This window comes from Mercenaria mercenaria, chromosome 15, assembly GCF_021730395.1.
Source record: "Mercenaria mercenaria strain notata chromosome 15, MADL_Memer_1, whole genome shotgun sequence".
NCBI lineage: Eukaryota > Metazoa > Mollusca > Bivalvia > Venerida > Veneridae > Mercenaria > Mercenaria mercenaria.
This window is the reverse complement of record NC_069375.1, coordinates 72067543-72088522: the sequence shown is the minus strand read 5'-3', so window position 1 is coordinate 72088522 and position 20980 is coordinate 72067543. Positions and strand designations below refer to the sequence as shown.

The 20980-nt window shown below is 36.7% G+C and overlaps 1 protein-coding gene across 6 annotated transcripts in view; it reads left to right on the top strand.

The window, feature by feature from the left end:
* The window catches only part of LOC123558577 (flotillin-1-like), a 70558-nt gene that overhangs the window by 20896 nt on the left and 28682 nt on the right, over positions 1–20980 (top strand). For 2 of the 6 annotated variants that reach the window (XM_045350453.2, XM_045350458.2), the window contains exons 2-4: positions 983–1058; positions 8629–8722; positions 19641–19784. In XM_045350453.2, coding sequence (XP_045206388.1) covers positions 983–1058; positions 8629–8722; positions 19641–19784 — 314 coding nt within the window. Of the gene's footprint in view, positions 1–982; positions 1059–2670; positions 2762–7226; positions 7318–8628; positions 8723–10912; positions 11004–19640; positions 19785–20980 lie in introns of all 6 variants that reach the window. The other 4 variants (XM_045350487.2, XM_045350474.2, XM_045350481.2 and 1 more) reach the window with 3 other exon arrangements.

Genomic DNA, 20980 nt, shown 5'->3' with positions numbered 1-20980 from the left:
CTTGTCGTTCACATTCCAACATGTAATGTTAGTAGTAATTGTTAGTGGATGTTTTAACAATTTTACATAAAACTATAAACATAAACAAAGGAAACAAAACAGTTAATAATTACACATCTTATAAGCTTAGTGTTTACCTGAAAACAGAAAACAAAATATGGGAGCAAAAATTATCTTTCTACAATGAAAAACAGTGTTAGGGTTTGGACGATATGAACACGGAGAATCACCGCGATTCCACGTGTCCGTCGATCTCTGGGCAGCAGATAAACAGACACGGTGTTCATTTCGATGTGCTTTTTGTCGCAGAGATTGCGCGAAAAATTGACATTTTATTTTGGACGTACTGTTGGTATAAAAGCCGCGCGTTTAATGCGCCTTTAATGTTCCGGTACTGTTTTAATTACAGTCAGTTGGCGTATCACTTGTGTGTGCATCATTTTTTGACACTTAAATTTTTTTTCTGAAATCTTTTTTTTTCTTTCTTTTTTTTCACTTTCCCAAATTTTAGGGTCTGACAGCTGCAGGTTGATAAAACTAAAGATAAAAAATACTGGCCTTGTGGGACATTGTTTTTTGTTACTATACTGTATTACATACAGTCTATATACATACAGGCCACATAACTATGCAATCTTGTGTGCATCAGATTGCAATGTATTGTGCACATTGCATGCTGGGGGTACATTCATCACCTTCAGTGATAGCTCTAGTTCTGGCGTAAATATACCAATTTCACTGAATCGAATTGGATGTAAATGTCTAGGACCTGGTACATGTTGTGTTTTAGTATATACAATTAACAACTCTCTATACAGTAGTCAGGAATGACACACCTAACTTATAGGCCTATAGATGTGGGCAATTAGTCTGAGCCAGATGCTCTCATGCACATAAAGGTTGTTTTTGTTGAAAACCACTAGAGGCATGTTGTTGTTGCATTTGAATAAATATATGTTATTTTGTCTTTGTTCGTTTTTAGGATGTTGCCGAGGGCAGTCGGAATACATCCCTGGAGGTCGCGTGTTTGTGTGGCCAGTTATACAGAAACTTCAGAGGTATGCAGTACTTGTTTCATTTCTGAACATAGATGTGTGTCTAGAAAAAAATCCGGAAAAATTCAGTACATAATTATATTCGCTTAAATGACAACTATGTATTATTTAACTTAGCATAGATCTTTGGATAGACACATGACTTTGTATGAAGGCTAACACATGTTGGTATAGAAATGTCAGATTCGAGCTAACATGGTTCATTAATTTATGTAACTGAGACAGCAGTATTAAATTTCCAGCAGTTTGGACAGTAATAACTTACATTGACTATAGTTCACGCACTGGTAACTTCTACAACTGATGGAAAATATTTATTATTGTTTATATATAATTATATATTAAATTGTGTATTATTACTTGGCAGAATGCCAGTGTGAAATGCTTTTAGGTTATGACTGTTTCGAAGAGAGGGTTCAGGTTTAGAAAAAAGTATAAGTTATAGATACACATGTACATGGTCATTGGAATACTATAGACTTTTATGAACCAGGAAGACCTATCTTGTATGGTTTGAATGAGTCATTTCATGGCAGTAGTTCTCAGTACAGAGATGAAAAGAATGAGGAGACCCTGGGATGTTATAAATTTGAGTTTTAAGACGAGTAACTGCCTGCCGACATATGATTGACTCTTCTTAACTCTGCTGATTTAACAAGCAGTGTAACTGAAGTGTTTCTTCTGATCTTCTTCTACCCAGATTTATGATTTATGTTTAGAATTTGTCAAGTTTCCTTGTCTGAAAATAGCTCAATCATGAGCAAATGTAATTTTGTTATTCTCTATCATACCTTAAGTAGGTATTCGTGACCCGGTGTTCAAGGTCGCAGACCCCAAATCACTTCTCCCTCACCAATGTTGGTTCGAGCATCACTCTGGTAGTTAGAATTATTCATGTGAGGAAGCCATCCAGCTGGCTCAGGGAAGGTTGGTGGTTCTACCCAGGTGTCATTATGTTGATGCAACATTAAAACCTGCAAAAGAACAAAACAAAAAAGTTTCTTGTACCTTGTGGTGAACAGGTCAGTAGTAAAACCAGAAATGAAGCCAAAAAGTCTTGTTCAAATAACATTTGAACATTACATAATTTAAATACAATCAAAATTTGTAAAAGGTATGTGGGTATGTGATGAGGCAATATGCTGGCCTTCAAGTTTGGTTTCATGAAGGAAGGGCCCGACACAGAGCTGAAAAATACCTGTTAACCAGTCAGGGGTGTAACTGTTTTAAGTTATGTAACCTATTTCAGTTACTTTTTCAAACATTCTGTAACCTGTATTAGTTATAAAATATAGTTAACTCGGGTAAGTTATTCAAAAAAAGTCTTTTTGCTGTTCTCACAAAGTGACCTTTAAAGTGAAATTAGTAGCAAACTGAGGTTAATCAAATTCTCTTTTAGTCTGAGCATGACCTGATAAGCATAATGAGATAATAATGAGATATTAAGAGTTTTATAGCTTTAAAGCTTTTGCGTAAGACTTTATCAGCCTTGCGTAAAAAATTCTACTGCACAGCTGGAAAGATAAGTGTTATGACTAACAATTCCTCCAGGTATATTAACATGTGAATGATGACTAACATCTTGTTTTGTTGCTTATTTTTTGCTGCAACAAAGAATGAATTTAAACACCATGACTCTGATGATAGAGAGTCCAATGGTATATACGAAACAAGGCGTGGCTGTTTGTGTAACTGGTATTGCACAAGTAAGTTCTTGCTGCTCATTGGCTTGTATTTGTGACTGAATAAATTTCTGACACAAGGGTAACAGAATCTCAGGGGTAACAGGAACAAAATCAATCAGTTTGAATGTAGTGGCAAGGCCATGTGAATAGTTGCGGGCATTTTGAAGATGCTCAGCTCATGTGTGATTCTGAAAAGTTTTCGGACATATATATATAGAGCTGTGTGAGTTTATTCAGTCACAAGATACAGCCTGTATAAAAATGGAAATTCACAGGATACAGTTATACTTGCAGTGTGTGACCTAGTATTGTGGCAAAGTGAACAGTACACTTGTGTTGTATGGCATGGTTTATTTGAAATTTAGATTTCTGTCTTTGTAGCATGAAGCTTCTAGTTGTTTTTTTATGCCCCCGGCATCTACTGATGCGGGAGGCATATAGTGATTGTTCTGTCTGTCCGTTAGTTAACCAAATGGGACCGTTTCGTCAAGCATCAATACCCCTTACTGGAATGACTTGATACTACTACAGATGTAACCTGTGACCATTCCTCATTTTCAAACATCACCTGACCTCGGTTTGACCATGACCTCATTTTGGACTTAGGTTGCTTTATATGGGCCATTTCTTGGTTAACCAAATGGGACTGTTTCATCTGGCATCAATACCCCTTACTAGAATGACTTGATACTAATGCAGATGTAACCTGTGACCATTCCTCATCTTCAGACATCACCTGACCTCAGTTTGACCTTGACCTCAGTTTGACCTTGACCATGACCTCATTTTGGACTTAGGTTGCTTTATATGGGCCATTTCTTGGTTAACCAAATGGGACTGTTTCATCTGGCATCAATACCCCTTACTAGAATGACTTGATACTAATGCAGATGTAAACTGTGAACATTCCTAATCTTCAGACATCACCTGACCTCAGTTTGACCTTGACCTAATTTTGGACTTTAGTTGCTTTGTATCGACAAGGATGCTACCTGGGGCATTAAGCATTTATTGAACACAGCTTCTTGTTTTTTAGCTCACCTGTCACAAAGTGACAAGGTGAGCTTTTGTGATCGCGTGGCGTCCGTCGTCCGTCCGTCCGTCCGTGCGTTCGTGCGTAAACTTTTGCTTGTGACCACTCTAGAGGTCACATTTTTCATGGGATCTTTATGAAAGTTGGTCAGAATGTTCATCTTGATGATATTTAGGTCAAGTTCGAAACTGGGTCACATGCGGTCAAAAACTAGGTCAGTAGGTCTAAAAATAGAAAAACCTTGTGACCTCTCTAGAGGCCATATTTTTCATGAGATCTTCATGAAAATTGGTCAGAATGTTCACCTTGATGATATCTAGGTCAAGTTCGAAACTGGGTCATGTGGGGTCAAAAACTAGGTCAGTAGGTCTAAAAATAGAAAAACCTTGTGACCTCTCTAGAGGCCATATTTCTCAATGAATCTTCATGAAAATTGGTCAGAATGTTCACCTTGATGATATCTAGGTCAAGTTCGAAACTGGGTCATGTGGGGTCAAAAACTAGGTCAGTAGGTCTAAAAATAGAAAAACCTTGTGACCTCTGTAGAGGCCATATTTCTCAATGGATCTTCATGAAAAATGGTGAGAATGTTCACCTAAATGATATCTAGGTCAGGTTTGAAACTGGGTTACGTGCGGTCAAAAACTAGGTCAGTAGGTCTAAAAATAGAAAAACCTTGTGACGTCTCTAGAGGCCATATTTCTCAATGGATCTTCATGAAAAATGGTGAGAATGTTCACCTAGATGATATCTAGGTCAGGTTTGAAACTGGGTTACGTGCGGTCAAAAACTAGGTCAGTAGGTCGAAAAATAGAAAAACCTTGTGACGTCTCTAGAGGCCATGTTTCTCAATGGATCTTCATGAAAATTGATCAGAATGTTCCTCTTGATGATATATAGGTCAAGTTCGAAACTGGGTCACGTGCGGTCAAAAACTAGGTCAGTAGGTCGAAAAATAGAAAAACCTTGTGACGTCTCTAGAGGCCATATTTTTCATGAGATCTTCATGAAAATTGGTGAGAATGTTCACCTTGATGATATCTAGGTCAGATTCAGAAGTGGGTCACGTGCCTTCAAAAACTAGGTCATTAGGTCAAATAATAGAAAAACCTTGTGACCTCTCTAGAGGTCATATTTTTCAATGGATCTTCATAAAAATTGGTCAGAATTTTTTATCTTGATGATATCTATGCCACATGTGCTCAAAAACTAGGTCACTATGTCAAATAATAGAAATAACGACGTCGTACTCAGTTCAACACTAGGTCATGTGGGGATAGGTGAGCGATTCAGGACCATCATGGTCCTCTTGTTTTGGGTTTATTTTACAACTTTTGTTCTTGGGAAGACAGGCAGTTAGTTTTATTTAGTATATATTGATAAATCCTTGGGCAATATGATGTTGTTCCTTCATGTCAGTTTATAAATAACTTTTAGCCTCCTGGCAGCAAGTACATGTAACTTTGCCTTCGCGACCAGAGTAGACCATGATCGGCCTGCACAAGCATGCATTCTGATTATGGTCTGCAGTGTTTGCTAGTCAGTAAGTTTTCAGTGAACACCCCTTTGAATAATAAGTGGTGAGGCTCAGATTGAATGATAGAATGATAGACCAGTCTATTTTAGAAATTAGGCAGTGTAAAGGTTCTGTACTTCCAAGTTATTTATGACTGGATTTACTCTTAGACACACTGCCTAAGTGTGACACGATTACAAGTATAAGTTCCTATCTCGACTGGTTTAATGAGTTTTGATGGATCATGCACCTACCTCGACTGGTTCTATGAGTTTTGATGGATCGTGCGTCTACCTTGGCTGGTTCAGGGTTTTTTCTTTCTATTTTGGGAACAGAGCCTATACCTCAATATTGGGAATTTTGATGCGTAAATGTTCCATATTGGGAAATATTCAGTCCCATAGGATATAGGGAGGATGTGTTTAAGCACTTTCTCATACACTTGTTTCACATTGTACAACCTCTTTAACATACTGCCAAAATTGTCCATAATTTAGTCAGTGTTTGTGCAATTTTGATGAAATTTTTTCAGAATGTAGATTGGGAATTTTTGCACTCCTTTTGGGAAAAATACATACTTTCTGTCACATTGGGAATATAGCCAAATAACGGCTATAAAAACGGCCGAAGAAAAAAACCTGTGGTTCCACAAGTTTTCCTGGGCTGTGTTCCTTTCTTGATTGGTATAACACAGTTTCTGTCTTGACTTGTTCTAGGATATTTTGATGGACAGTGTTTCTACCTTGACTGGTTCTACGAGTTACTTTGGATCATGTTTCTGCTGTGACTGGTCCAACAAGTTGTTTTAGATCATGTTCCTGCTGTGACTGTTCCTACGTAGTTTTGGATCATGTTCCTGCAGTGACCGGTTCTGTTAGTTGTTTTGGATCATGTTCCTGCTGTGACTGGTCCTACGTAGTTGTGGATCATGTTTCTGCAGTGGCTGGTTCTACGAGTTGTTTTGGATCATGTTTCTGCTGTGACTGGTTCTATGAGTTGTTTTGGATCATGTTCCTGCTGTGACTGGTTCTGCGAGTTGTTTTGGATCATGTTCCTGCAGTGACTGGTTCTTTGAGTTATTTTGGATCATGTTCCTGCTGTGACTGGTCCTACGTAGTTTTGGATCATGTTCCTGCAATGACTGGTTCTTCGAGTTCTTTTGGATCATGTCCCTGCTGTGACTGGTTGTTTTGGATCATGTTCCTGCCATGGTTAGTTCTACAAGTTGTTTTGGACTATGTTCCTGCCTTGACAGGTTGTTTTGGATCATGTCCCTGCCATGGTTAGTTCTACAAGTTGTTTTTGATCATGTTCTTGCCTTGACAGGTTGTTTTGGATCATGTCCCTGCCATGGTTAGTTCTACAAGTTGTTTTGGATCATGTTCCTGCCTTGACAGGTTGTTTTGGATCATGTCCCTGCCGTGGTTAGTTCTACAAGTTGTTTTGGACTATGTTCCTGCCTTGACAGGTTGTTTTGGATCATGTCCCTGCCATGGTTAGTTCTACAAGTTGTTTTAGATCAGGGTCCTGCCTTGACTGATGACTTTCTGGCAACTCTATTTCTTGTAGTTGACTTTTTGTACCAAATTGGACTGTATCTGCCACACAGAGCATACAACTCATATGATATAAAAATGAAAGTCTCGAAATTTCGGAATTGCGGAATAAAGTCAGTTGTGTACTGTTTCAGCTGTATTTGAAGCACTTGAAACCCTTTATCATGCCTCTGCCTTTGTGACAAGTGTTGATCATGATCTGCCTGCACATACAAACATCCATGCAGTCTGATCATGATCTGCACTGTTAGCTATCCATTCAGTATCTTTTTTGTAATCACCCCTTTTAACAATTAATGGTACTGTCCAAATTGAAAGATGGACAAGTTCATTATAGAATTAAAGCAGGGTAAGGGTTAATTGTGATGTGTTGTATTTCAGACTCTCACTGAATGTTATGACTCTGCACATAACAAGTACGGAAGTGTACACCCAGTTAGGTGTGGCAATCTCTGTAACGGGTATAGCCCAGGTAGGGAGTCCGGCACTAACATTGGGACCACTTTCATCATAGCTTTTAGCAAGGGCTGTGCATTTCTACTCTCTTACAGAAAATATAATCTCTGGACTTGCTCGACTGCTGTACTGTGAAAACACTGATTTTTCAAGGGAACAGATAATTGTAGTTTGGTCAATATATTAAACTAAATCCCAAGAAACAAGTAAAGTTTCATTTTGTTTATATTCAAAAGTTGTAACAATTCGTATCCCTTTGAAATTGCTCATAAAATTTGATGATATGACAGTATTTGCCTATATATTAAACACCTTCCTAACTTTAATGTTCATGTCTAAAATCCAGGTAAGCGTTTATTGATGTATTTTGACAGTTTAGCTGTTTCAAGAGACGCCGCAAAATGTTTTAGAGCAGTGATCTGATCATTCTATTATCATGTTAGTATCGAAACCATTTAGACGGAATTGAAAAATTAAATGGTAGGACAGAAAAGAAGTTTAAATTGTTAGAAATCCACAGCTCAAAAAATTTACCCTTAAATTCACATGCCTCAGTCTAAAGGCTATGTAAAGGCTTACTTTATTTACATGCCTCAGTCTAAAGGCTATGTAAAGGCTTACTTTATTCACATGCCTCAGTCTCAAGGCTATGTAAAGGCTTACTTTATTCACATGCCTCAGTCTAAAGGCTATGTAAAGGCTTACTTTATTTACATGCCTCAGTCTAAAGGCTATGTAAAGGCTTACTTTATTTACATGCGTCAGCCTCAGGGCTATGTTTACAAACGCTTTCAATTGCAGTCTTTGCTTGTTAAATAAGCAAGGTTTAGTTTACTAACAGGGCGGTTTTAATGTGGAATTAAATTAAATAATACTTGATTAATGATGTGACTGTCTGGCCTTACATGTACAGTATGTCTGAGGCAGATAATTTGAAAATGATCTTTACCTGCAAGATAAGTGGAGCATTGTTAACAGGGGTTTTTATGCTGGGAAATAAGATAGCCTCTTAGTGTTGATTAAAGCAAACAGTCTTCCAGTAGACCACTTAATGATTTTCCAACAGATTCAGGTTGTGCTTTCTATTGGATACCAGATATGCCACTTCCTCTGGCAGCAAAAGATTCTGCCTTTGCTACCAGTGTAGAGCAAGATTAGGTTGCACATCCTTGCAGGCAGATCTTGTTTGCACTGTTCCCTGTTTAGTTAGTAAATTCTCAGTGAACAACCCTTCAAATAGTAAATGGTACTGTCCAAATTGAATGATAGACTAATCCATTTTAGAAATTTAGCAGGGTAAAGGTGTATCTGTATACTTTGCTTTCAGGCTTTCACTGAATGTTATGACTATAAGCATAACAACAAGTAGCGGATGTTACACAAAACTGGGCGTGAGCATTGAAGTAACGGGCATAGCCCAGGTATTGTCTTGGGCTTATAAGTAGTGTAATATTTATTTTGGAGAACTTACTCACTGACTGTAGTGCTCATTTTGTGCTTTCAGACTGGTTTCAAAACTCAATTGATACCTTTGTTCTTTCGGAATGGTTTCAAAACTCAATTGATACCTTTTTGCTTTCAGACTGGTTTCAAAACTCATTTAATAAATTTGTCCTTTGTGATTTCTCAATAACCTTTAGGTTAAAGTCTTGTGAGCACTGAGCACTATAGTTTCTATTTCAACCTAAAGCCAGAATATTTATTCTATTCATGCTAAAAAATGTGGCGGCATATTGCATGCTAAACATCCAATAGAGTAAACTCTGTTTGTCTTTACCCAAACTAATCCCTTTCACATAGCTTCTGCTAGAAATGTCACATGAGGGGCCTTCGTCGCTGTGTGGTTAAGGTCTTTGACTTCATATACCTTGCCCCTCACCAATGTGGGTTTGAGTTTTACTCGTGGGCTTTGAATTCTTCATGTGGGGAAGCCATCCAGCTGACTTTCAAAAGGTGTTTGGCTCTACCAAGGTGCCCGCTTGTGATGAAATAATGCATAGAGGGGTGCACCTGGGGTCTTACTCCACAATTAAAGCTGGAAAGTCGCAATATGACCTATAATTGTGTTAGTGCGATGTTAAACCCAACAACAACAACAAAAATGTCATATGGTGAAGGTAATATAGACAGTTCAAGAACACGAGATTAAAGATATATGTAGTATGTGTAAGGGCAGACAGATGTTTGAATAGGGGTATACAGTTTACTAACTATACTAATATAATGTTATAGTCTGGAGAAATATTCACAGTCTCAGGTTTTGACAAAGAAGAATGCTTTTTAACATATAATACAGAACAAATTCAACATCACTGTGACATTGCTCATACACATTCTGTAAAGTTGTTTTTTTATATAAGGGACAAACAGTAATTTATATATGTGTTACAAACACTGTTGCTGTACTGTGTTAAATTCCTTGTTTGGAAAAAATTATAAAATTCATCCAGTATTTTACCCGATTAGAAATGAGTTTTTTTTTTTTGGCTTCTCTCTTGCCTGACTGTATTGAAAAGAATGTAAAAAAATTTGCATTCAAGGAATTCAATAGAAGGGTAAGGAAGCTCTTTGTAATACTCCTTGTGAATGTTAACGGCGTGTAATATTCTGATGGTGGTAAAAAATAAATACTAAGGGAAATTGTGATGTCCGTTCCATCGAAAAAAGGCTGGCATTGGCTCTAGATTGTTTAAAGTATTAGCTAATTGTCTTTAAATAATTATTTGTTAAAGATTTTATTGTTTACTTGTTATAATCAAAACTTCTTTTTTTTAACGGTTTTCTCAGAAATTATGAAATAAGCCTAGTCAAGAAAATAGATTGATTCTTACATTTTTGAAGAATTAGAAAAACAAAGTTGATCAGGTGTTTGATAAGAATTGACAAAAGAGTAGTAGGCGAAGGGTTACTGGTGAAAAATATCTTTAATCACTAGCATTTAAAAGTAAATCTTGATACTTACTTACCCCTCCATTGAACTCCTGAATACAGTAGTTTGTTTTCCAGTGCATTCTTGGTTGCACTTCCATTGAAATTGAAATTGTCACCTGAATGAGGTAGAAATTGTCACCTGAATGAGGTAGAAATTGTCACCTGAAAGAGGTAGAAATTGTCGCCTGAATGAGGTAGAAATTGTTGCGTGAATGAGGTAGAAATTGTCACCTGAAAGAGGTAAAAATTGTTGCCTGAATGATAGAAAGGTTTCTTCTGAGCTTTCTTTCATCTTCTTTGCATGATTTTGGAATACTAGGTCTTCTATAAAAATAGTACGTTACAGGTGTACATGAATGCCAGTGTAAGGTAAGTCTTTGTATCCCTTTCTCTCGTACGGTATAAAAATGTTCACAGTAGATCATACTAGATGTTTTAGGATTGGTTGTTTTATCAGCAAACTTGCATTCAGACTAGTAAGTGTGCTGATTGTTAGACATTTTGTTTTCCAACATGGGTTTTTACAGGAAGTAGGCATGCTTAGCAGACATCTGACGTTGTTCTAAGGTAAGAGAATGGTTGTCATGGAGACGGGACAGCTGCTGTCATAGAAACAAGAAGAATGAAGTGAAAGGTTTGGTAACATAAAATGTATAAAATTTACGGTTCGTCACTTTCAGATTGTCACTGAACGTCTTGACTTTGAATATTGAATCCCACAGTGTCTACACACAAAAGGGCGTGGCAGTTTCTGTAAATGGTATTGCTCAGGTAGGATTGTTTAATCTAGGTCATGCCCAAATCCTGCATTCTTCCGCTACTAATGTTCAGTGCTAAAATACGAAGTGATTCCAGTTTGTTTGTTAGCAACATTCGGGTTAAGATATTTGTCCAACTTGGTTTAGGTGAACTGTTGGGCCTCCATGGCCAATTGGTTAATATCCTAACTTTGAATCACTTGCCCCTTAACAATATGAGTTTGAACCTCACTCAGGGTGTTTATTTCTTCATGTGATGAAACCATCTAGTTCATTGGTTCTACCCAGGTGCCCGCTCATGATGAGATAATGCATGGAGGGGCACCTGGGGTCTTGCTTCACCATAAAAGCTGGAAAGTCACCATATGGCCTATACTTGTGCCGATGTGATACCCTACAAAACTAAATCAGTTCAACTGTCGATATAACCAGAGCAACTTACGGTATGTGCTGTATTTACCAACTAACAGTAACACTTAATATGAAGTTACACTTGTAAACTTAACTGCTGTTTCAAAACAACATGCACTGTTTATGTTGTACATATAATCTTTTAAAAATAGTTCTGCACTTACTATATTTTACCTCCCTTCAACTCCTAGCACATCATCACATTGTATTAAAGGGGAATATGTTACATTTGATAAAATTCCTGTTTAAAAAGAACTTGATGAAGTTTTGGACACAGTGAGCTTAAACTGAAGTATTACCAAATGTGGTACCTTATTGATGGCAAAATGTATACACTTTAAGACATCATTAGGATTTATATTTTATTATGACCTGCAAAATTTAATTATCTTATTTGTCCCTCATTGATTCACTGTTTATAGTAATGACTATATAAGGACAAAATGACATCACTGTGCCCACATTTGCAACTACTTTATTAGCTCAACTGAACACTAAGTGCTTTAGATGGGTTATTGTGATCAGTCATCATCTGTCTGTTGTCCATAAGTTCGTCCATTCTCACTTTGTATGTCACAGAAGGTGGGCATATGAAAGTCGTGCGTGTGTGTAAGTTCTTGTCTTGGCTGTAACTCTGCCATCCATAGAGGTTTTTGAAATAGCTTGGCATACTGTTTACCATAATTAGATGATGTGTTGTATGCAAGACCCACACTGCTAGGTCCAAGATCAAAGTTGCACTTAGAGGTCAAAGGTTAACAGGGTCTGCTTTGTGTCCGGACTATAACTCCACCATCTTTGAAGGGATTTTGAAATAACTTGTTGTACGTATTAACCATAATGAGAGGGTGTGTCATGTGCAAGACTCAGATCCTTAGCTCCAAGGTCAAGGTCACACTTAGAAGTCAAAGGTTAACTAGGAAAAATAAGCTCCGGGTGCATTTGTCACCAGTAGTGACAGCTCCTGTATTCGAACAACATCTCTTCTGAAACCACATGGTGGAAGTTGATTAAACTTGCCTTGAATGTTCTTTGGGTGTTCTTTTTCCAAAATTGTTCAAACTGCTCCACTTGGTTGCACATTGAGGTCACAAGAGCTGAAAATAGAAAAATCTTTAGTTGACCTCTTGTCAGATTTTGAAATAATTTCACACAAATGGTCACTTTGTGACCCTCTGCCAAGATTGTTCAAATTATTCTTTGTCAAAAAGCATGGCTTCCAGGGGACTTGGTCATTTTTCCGTTTATTTTATATACCATATTTTGGTGCATATAGGTCGCAGTAATGTATAGTACGCATCTAATTTTTGCCCTGGAAATGGTCGGAAAATTAAAGTTCTAGCGTATTATTCGCAGTTAAATTTCGGATTTTTTCCCCAGCAATATTTACCGGCAAAAAAGTTATGGTGGTGGCCATATTGATGCCGCATACTGAATTATTATCAGAACCTGATTGGTGGAAATCGCACAGTGTTATTTCCGATCCCAACCGTTTTGTACCAAAGGTAGTATCGGTAACAGACTGCATCACAAATCAAAGAAAAGCGGCTTTTTGACACTAATTGGCAGCAGTCAGTTTGTGTTTACATTCTGCAATTATGCAAGTTGAAGTGTGAATTGTTTGCACAGCAGTTATAACACCTTTCCATGTCATGTAATCGACCGCGTTCTTTTGATTCTGAGTAAAAAGATTAACAAAATATCTCTTTTTGGAGTTCTTTTTCTTTTATTAGCTCACCTGTCACAAAGTGACAAGGTGAGCTTTTGTGATCGCGCGGTGTCCGTCGTCCGTCGTCCGTCCGTGCATCAGTGCGTCCGTGCGTCCGTAAACTTTTGCTTGTGACCACTCTAGAGGTCATATTTTTCATGGGATCTTTATGAAAGTTGGTCAGAATGTTTATCTTGATGATATCTAGGTCAAGTTCGAAACTGGGTCACGTGCCATCAAAAACTAGGTCAGTAGGTCTAAAAATAGAAAAACCTTGTGACCTCTCTAGAGGCCATATATTTCACAAGATCTTCATGAAAGTTGGTCAGAATGTTCACCTTGATGATATCTAGGTCAAGTTCGCAACTGGGTCATGTGCGGTCAAAAACTAGGTCAGTAGGTCTAAAAATAGAAAAACCTTGTGACCTCTCTAGAGGCCATATATTTCACAAGATCTGTATGAAAGTTGGTCAGAACGTTCACCTTGATGATATCTAGGTCAAGTTCGAAACTGGGTCACGTGCCCTCAAAAACTAGGTCAGTAGGTCAAATAATAGAAAAACCTTGTGACCTCTCTAAAGGCCATATTTTTCATGGGATCTGTATGAAAGTTGGTCTGAATGTTCATCTTGATGATATCTAGGTCAAGTTTGAAACTGGGTCACGTGCGGTCAAAAACTAGGTCAGTAGGTCTTAAAATAGAAAAACCTTGTGACCTCTCTAGAGGCCATATATTTCATGAGATCTTCATGAAAATTGGTCAGAATGTTCACCTTGATGATATCTAGGTCAAGTTCGAAAGTGGGTCACGTGCCTTCAAAAACAGGTCAGTAGGTCAAATAATAGAAAAACTTTGTGACCTCTCTAGAGGCCATATTTTTGATGGGATCTGTATGAAAGTTGGTCTGAATGTTCGTCTTGATGATATCTAGGTCAAGTTCGAAAGTGGGTCACGTGCCGTCAAAAACTAGGTCAGTAGGTCAAATAATGGAAAAACCTTGTGACCTCTCTAAAGGCCATATTTTTCATGGGATCTGTATGAAAGTTGGTTTGAATGTTCATCTTGATGATATCTAGGTCAGTTTCGAAACAGGGTCATGTGCGGTCAAAAACTAGGTCAGTAGGTCTAAAAATAGAAAAACCTTATGACCTCTCTAGAGGCCATACTTGTGAATGGATGTCCATAAAAATTGGTCAGAATGTTCACCTTGATGATATCTAGGTCAAGTTTGAAACTGGGTCACGTGCCCTAAAAAACTAGGTCAGTAGGTCAAATAATAAAAAAAACTTGTGACCTCTCTAGAGGCCATACTTTTCACGGGATCTGTATGAAAGTTGGTCTGAATGTTCATCTTGATGATATCTAGCTTAAGTTTGAAACTGGGTCAACTGCAGTCAAAAACTAGGTCAGTAGGTCTAAAATTATTAAAATCTTTTGACCTCTCTAGAGGCCATATTTTTCAATGGATCTTCATGAAAATTGATCTGAATGTTCACCTTGATGATACCTAGGTCAATTTCGAAACTGGGTCACTTGCGGTCAAAAACTAGGCCAGTAGGTATAAAAATAGAAAAACCTTGTGACCTCTCTAGAGGCCATATTTTTCATGAGATCTTCATGAAAATTAGTGAGAATGTTCACCTTGATGATATCTAGATAAAGTTCAAAACAGGGTCATGTACCTTCGAAAACTAGGTCAATAGGTCAAATAATAGGAAAACCTTGTGACCTCTCTAGAGACCATATTTTTCAATGGATCTTCATGAAAATTGGTCAGAATTTGTATCTTTTTTTGTATCTTGATAATATCTAGGTCAAGGTCAAAACTGGGTCACATGAGCTCAAAAACTAGGTCACTATGTCAAATAATAGAAAAAACGACGTCATACTCAAAACTGGGTCATGTGGGAAGAGGTGAGCGATTCAGGACCATCATGGTCCTCTTGTTTAAAAATCAAAAGTAAAAAAATTATCTTTCAAGTTTTTTATTAGCTCACCTGTCACATAGTGACAAGGTGAGCTTTTGTGATCACCCTTCGTCCGTCGTCAGTCCGTCCGTGCGTCAACAATTCCTTGTCTGCACGATAGTGGTTTGATTTTTACCAAACTGGCACACAACTTGTATCACCACGAGATCTTGGTTCCTTTTTTGAACTGGCCAGATTCCGTTATGGGTTCCAGAGTTATGGCCCCTGAAAGGGCCAGAATTAGCTATTTTGACCTTGTCTGCACAATAGCAGCTTCATTTATGATTTTATTTTAACCAAAGTTGCACACAACTTGTATCACCATAAGATTGGTTCCTTTCTTGAACTGGCGAGATTCCTTTATGGGTTCCAGAGTGATGGCCCCTGAAAGGGCCAAAATTAGCTATTTTGACCTTGTCTGCACAAAAGCAGCTTCATTTATGATTTGAATTTAATCAAACTTGCACAAAACTTGTGTCACCATAAGATCTCGGTTCCTTTCTTGATCCGGCCTGATCCCATAATGGGTTCCAGAGTTATGGCCCCTGAAAGGGCCAAAATTAGCTATTTTGTCCTTGTCTGCACAATAGCAGCTTCATTTATGATTTGATTTTAACCAAACTTGCACACAACTTGTATCACCACGAGATCTTGCTTCCTTTCTTCAACTGGCCAGATTCCATCATGGGTTCCAGAGTTATGGCCCCTTAAAGGTCCAAAATTGGCTATTTTGGCTTTTTCAGCCATATTGAGACTTCATTTATGGTTTTATTTGATACAAACTTCCAAAATATCTTCAACAACAATAAATCTTGGATTCCATGACAAATCAGATCCAATCGTAGGTTCCAGAGTTATTTTTATATCTGATTACCTCCCCTGATTGTAATCAAAATGGATTTATATCAGTGAGTACTTATAGGACTTATTTGAAATTTCATTATTGTTATTAGTTGGACTGAGACAAACAGGGTAGATAACTATGGACTGATTTTATGTCAAATTACCTCCCTTTATTTCAAATTAAAATGGGTATATCTCCATAACTAATGAAGATACTGATCTGAAATTTCATTTATGTCAACAGATTTATTTGGCAGATCCTTCTTTTGTTCACTTACAATATATTTTTTTTTTAATTACTTCCCTTTTACGTTACTATAAATAGCTTATTTTTAGTAATTTTTTTATTATTGGCCGTAGGGAAAAACCGAGACCACTTTTCTGTGGTACAACATGGATGGTACCTCCAATTTTTAGGTGTATTTTGACATATCTATACCTTGTAAGAATTTTTGTTTTCTCTTTGGTTAAATTTCTTCCCTTTGTTGTTCCTGTCCTTTGGACTTTGATATTTTTTCTGACGACCTTCTTGTCCTCAAGTGCAATGATAACAGGTGAGCGATATAGGGCCATCATGGCCCTCTTGTTTTATTATGCAAAGAATTAGTATAAATTATGTTTGGAACGGAGGACGGATCTGTCCGGATTTTATCCAACCCGGAGAACATGTACCTGTCAATGGCGTCCAGTAAAACGAAAGTAGAAACAAACGTAATTCAAACTGCAAAAACATCATTGAATTAAAGTCATTCATAATTTTAATAGTCTGTATGGGTTATTTACGATATATTTTATTGAAAATAACCGCTATTGGTTGAAAAGCCGCCGATATTGATATATTTTATCCATTTTGTTCATTTGTAACAGATGCACATAATTTTGCGATAGCTACGGTCAGAAAATTGGCCTGAAAAAAATTCTGCTGGCAGTATTCTGTTGTATAGTTCGCAGGAACTTCTTCAGGCTGCAAAATGGGTAGAAAAAGTGTGACCTATACGCACCAAAATACGGTAGTTGAAATTTTAAAAATCTTCTTGTATGAAACTTCTTGCCGGATTTTGACAAAAGAAATCACACAAATGGTCCTTGTGTAACCCTCTAAAAGGATTGTTCAAATTATTCCAATTTTTCAAAAAGCATTGTCGCCAGGGGTCGTGTCCACTTTCCTTTCATGTATATATTGGAAACTTTCAAAATCTTTCTGTTTATAACTGTTGACCAGATTTTAGAATAAATTAACACAAATGGTCCTTGTGTGACCCTCTACCAAGATTGTTCAAATTATTTCGCCAGATGGTTCTTTTGTAACCCTTCAATTTGGACCCACTTGTCAAAAAACATGGCCACCAAGAGGGATGGTCACTTTTCCCTATATCTATTTAACATAACTCAGTTGAGCTATTTAGGGCAATCATGGTCCTTTCATTAAATGAGTAGTAATCAAGTGGCCATATATTGCTATTTTTAATAAACAAATTTTCATATTTTATCACTCATAGTCATATACCATAGATTATTTTCCATGGCCAATATTTTCAGGGTCATTCACAAGTTAATGTTTTAACAAGTTGTTTTCATTTAGACAGGTTTTAAAATCACACATATTCCCCTTTAAACATTTTTAATATCCCTACATAATAGTAACCTTATGTAATATTTTGTCATATTAAAGTGAGTTTTCTTTGCCGATATTTTTTTCCATTATTTAAATGTCTTTAGCTAAAAACTGTTGTGGATGTGATTGCATTCAAGTGCAGGCAGACTTTGGGTATTTGGCTTTTGTGTACATTATCCCATATTATAATGCATGCTGGGTAGATTGAATAGAAATTACTGGTAATATAAATATTCTTTGACTTCAGTGAGTTCACTACATTTCTTATAAAGTTTCAAGGAAGAGAAAAGAAGGAAAATTATAGAAATTGTTTTGCACATTCTTTAATATTGATATTAAAATTCCAGTTTGTTATATCGATATATTCCAATTTGTTCAGACTATTCGTAAAGTTGCAATATAATCTCTATTTAAGATATGACGTCATTGGTGTTTAAGTTAGAAAATTTAACTTAAAATTTAAAGGAAAAGTAAACTTCAGGTACTGTATTTTTCCTTATTAACGCCCTCCACTTCTTTATAAACACCACCGTCACCCATAGTCCAAATTTTTAATAAAGAATATATTTTTAATATCTGTTGATGTTATTTCATATGAGCTGAATTGAAAGAAAATCATGAGGACTAATTTGGGGACTACAATCACTTATTCTGTAGAATTGTGCTTGTGAACAAAAGTTACGATAATTTTTTTATGGTAAAATACACAAATAGCTAAACTTTAATACCAGTTGATAATATTAGCATGAGACATTTTTAGCTCATCTGATTTTTTGAAAAAAAATGATGAGTTATTGTCATCACTTGAGCGGTTGTCGGTGTCGGCGTCTGCGTCGGCGTTGCCTGGTTAAGTTTTATGTTTAGGTCAGCTTTTCTCCTAAACTATCAAAGCTATTGCTTTGAAACTTGGAATACTTGTTCACCATCATAAGTTGACCCTGTATAGCAAGAAACATAACTCCATCTTACTTTTTGCAAGATTTATGGCCCCTTTTGTACTTAGAAAATATCAGATTACTTGGTTAAGTTTTATGTTTAGGTCAAATTTTCTCCTAAACTATCAAAGCTATTGCTTTGAAACTTGGAATACTTGTTCACCATCATAAGCAGACCCTGTACATTAAGAAACATAACTCCATCTTGCTTTTTGCAAGAATTACTGCCCCTTTTGGACTTAGAAAATCAGTTTTCTTGGTTAAGTTTTATGTTTAGGTCAGCTTTTATCCTAAACTATCAAAGCTATTGCTTTAAAACTTGCAACACTTGTTCACCATCATAAGTTGACCCTGTACAGCAAGAAACATAACTCCATCCTGCTTTTTGCAAGATTTATGGCCCCTTTTGGACTTCGAAAATATCAGATTTCTTGGTTAAGTTTTATGTTTAGGTCAACTTTTTCTCTTAAACTATCAAAGCTATTGCTTTGAAACTTGCAACACTTGTTCACCATCATAAGCTGACCCTGTACAGCAACTCCGTCCTGCTTTTTTCAATAATTATTGCCCCTTTTGGACTTAGAAAATCATTTTCTTGGTTGAGTATTATGTTTAAGTCAACTTTTCTCATAAACTATCAAAGCTATTGCTTTATAACTTGCAACAGTTTTTCACCATCATAAGTGGACACTGTACATCAAGAAACATAACTCTATCCTGCTTTTTGCAAGAATGATGGCCCTTTTTAGACTTAGAAAATCATGGGTAGGACAATATTTCTATTACACAAAAAAAAATCAGATGAGCGTCAGCACCCGCAAGGCGGTGCTCTTGTTTAACACAAACAGCTGCTATGATCATGAAGGCTGATAATTTTACATGTGAATTGATAAAAAAAATGCAAATAAATCTGCTAGATGTCTTATTCTTGCTTAACGAGCAGGGAAAGACACGGTAATCCAGTTAGGGGACCACTTTATCACAGAAAATGGAAAAAACACACGGCCTTAGTGAATGCACCCCTTTTGCAATTTTACTTCCATTGGGGCGTTAATAAGAGAATATACAGTAAATTAAATGTTAATTATTGAAAAGAATGTTTTTTAAATGGAATAATGAAAGAATATTTTACCTTATCAGTGTTTGAAATGATAAATTTGTTTACTGCAGGTTAAAGTTCAGGGACAGAGCCAGGAAATGTTGGCCTCGGCTTGCGAATTGTTTCTTGGGAAGTCTGAGAACGAGGTTCGAAAGGTCGCCCAGGAAACTCTGGAAGGTCATCAGAGAGCTATCATGGGGAACATGACTGTAGAGGTATAGTCAGTTACAGTGTGCCCTGTCAGTTACAACTTGTCCTGTCAGCTACAACTTGTCCTGTCAGTTACAGTGTGTCCTGTCAGCTACAACTTGTCCTGTCAGCTACAATTTGTCCTGTCAGCTACAACTTGTCCTGTCAGGGTCAGGGTTTGCACAACTGTTGAAGAGTTCTCGACTTTGATTCTAGTTTATAACTATGACTAACGCCCTAATTTCTTGAATTTTGAATGAATAAATCTGATTAGTTTTGCAAAAAACTCACTGAAATAATGTTCTGTCAGGATTTGTTATGGAAATAATAAATTATAAAAGAAAATAGGAAAATTCAAGATAATTGAAAGATGATATTTGGTCACAAACTAGATCTGTTAGCTCCAGAAGCAGTAATAAGTAGACAGTGCTCATTTGATCACAGTTTTATACAGAGTGCACTTTCTGCTGTCCTAACAACAGTTAGGAAATAGTTGATAAAAATTGCTGAAACTGAGATTTAAAGGTGTGATTTCAAGGACAGTCTAAGATTTAAAGGTGTCATTTCAAGGACAGTCTAAGATTTAAAGGTGTCATTTCAAGGACAGTCTAAGATATTAAGGTTAAATTCTACTAATTCAATTCCTTATTTATTTCATATTAATAACAAAACATTCAGACCTCGTTTTCAGCACTTTAGAGCATTTCAATGATATGAAAACCATATATGGTCATTTAGTATAACATGTCTTCTTATCAAAAATAGAAAAATATTGACATGTTATGTTGAATATAAGAAAAATAATCTGTTCTGAGAAACATCACCCTCTAAAAATGCCCCCATGAAAACAGCCGTTTAGCAGTTACGCGTAGGTAGACATTTTTCGCAAAGAATAAAACTTATTCAAAGAAATTTACAATGAAAATGGTCTAGATCTATTAATACTATAAGCAGTAAACAGAAGCCAAAAATTTAACTGTCACCTCCTCATGTCACTCATTATACCAGATTTCATCCATAGCATGGAACTACATTTTGGACTACTTCACATGTAACACTGAGTAGTCACTTCCGGTTTGGTGTAATCCGTCCTTAAAGGTGTGATTTCAAGGACAGTCTAAGATTTCAAGGTGTCATTTCAAGGACAGTCTAAGATTTCAAGGTGTCATTTCAAGGACAGTCTAAGATTTAAAGGTGTCATTTCAAGGGAAGTCAGTCCTTG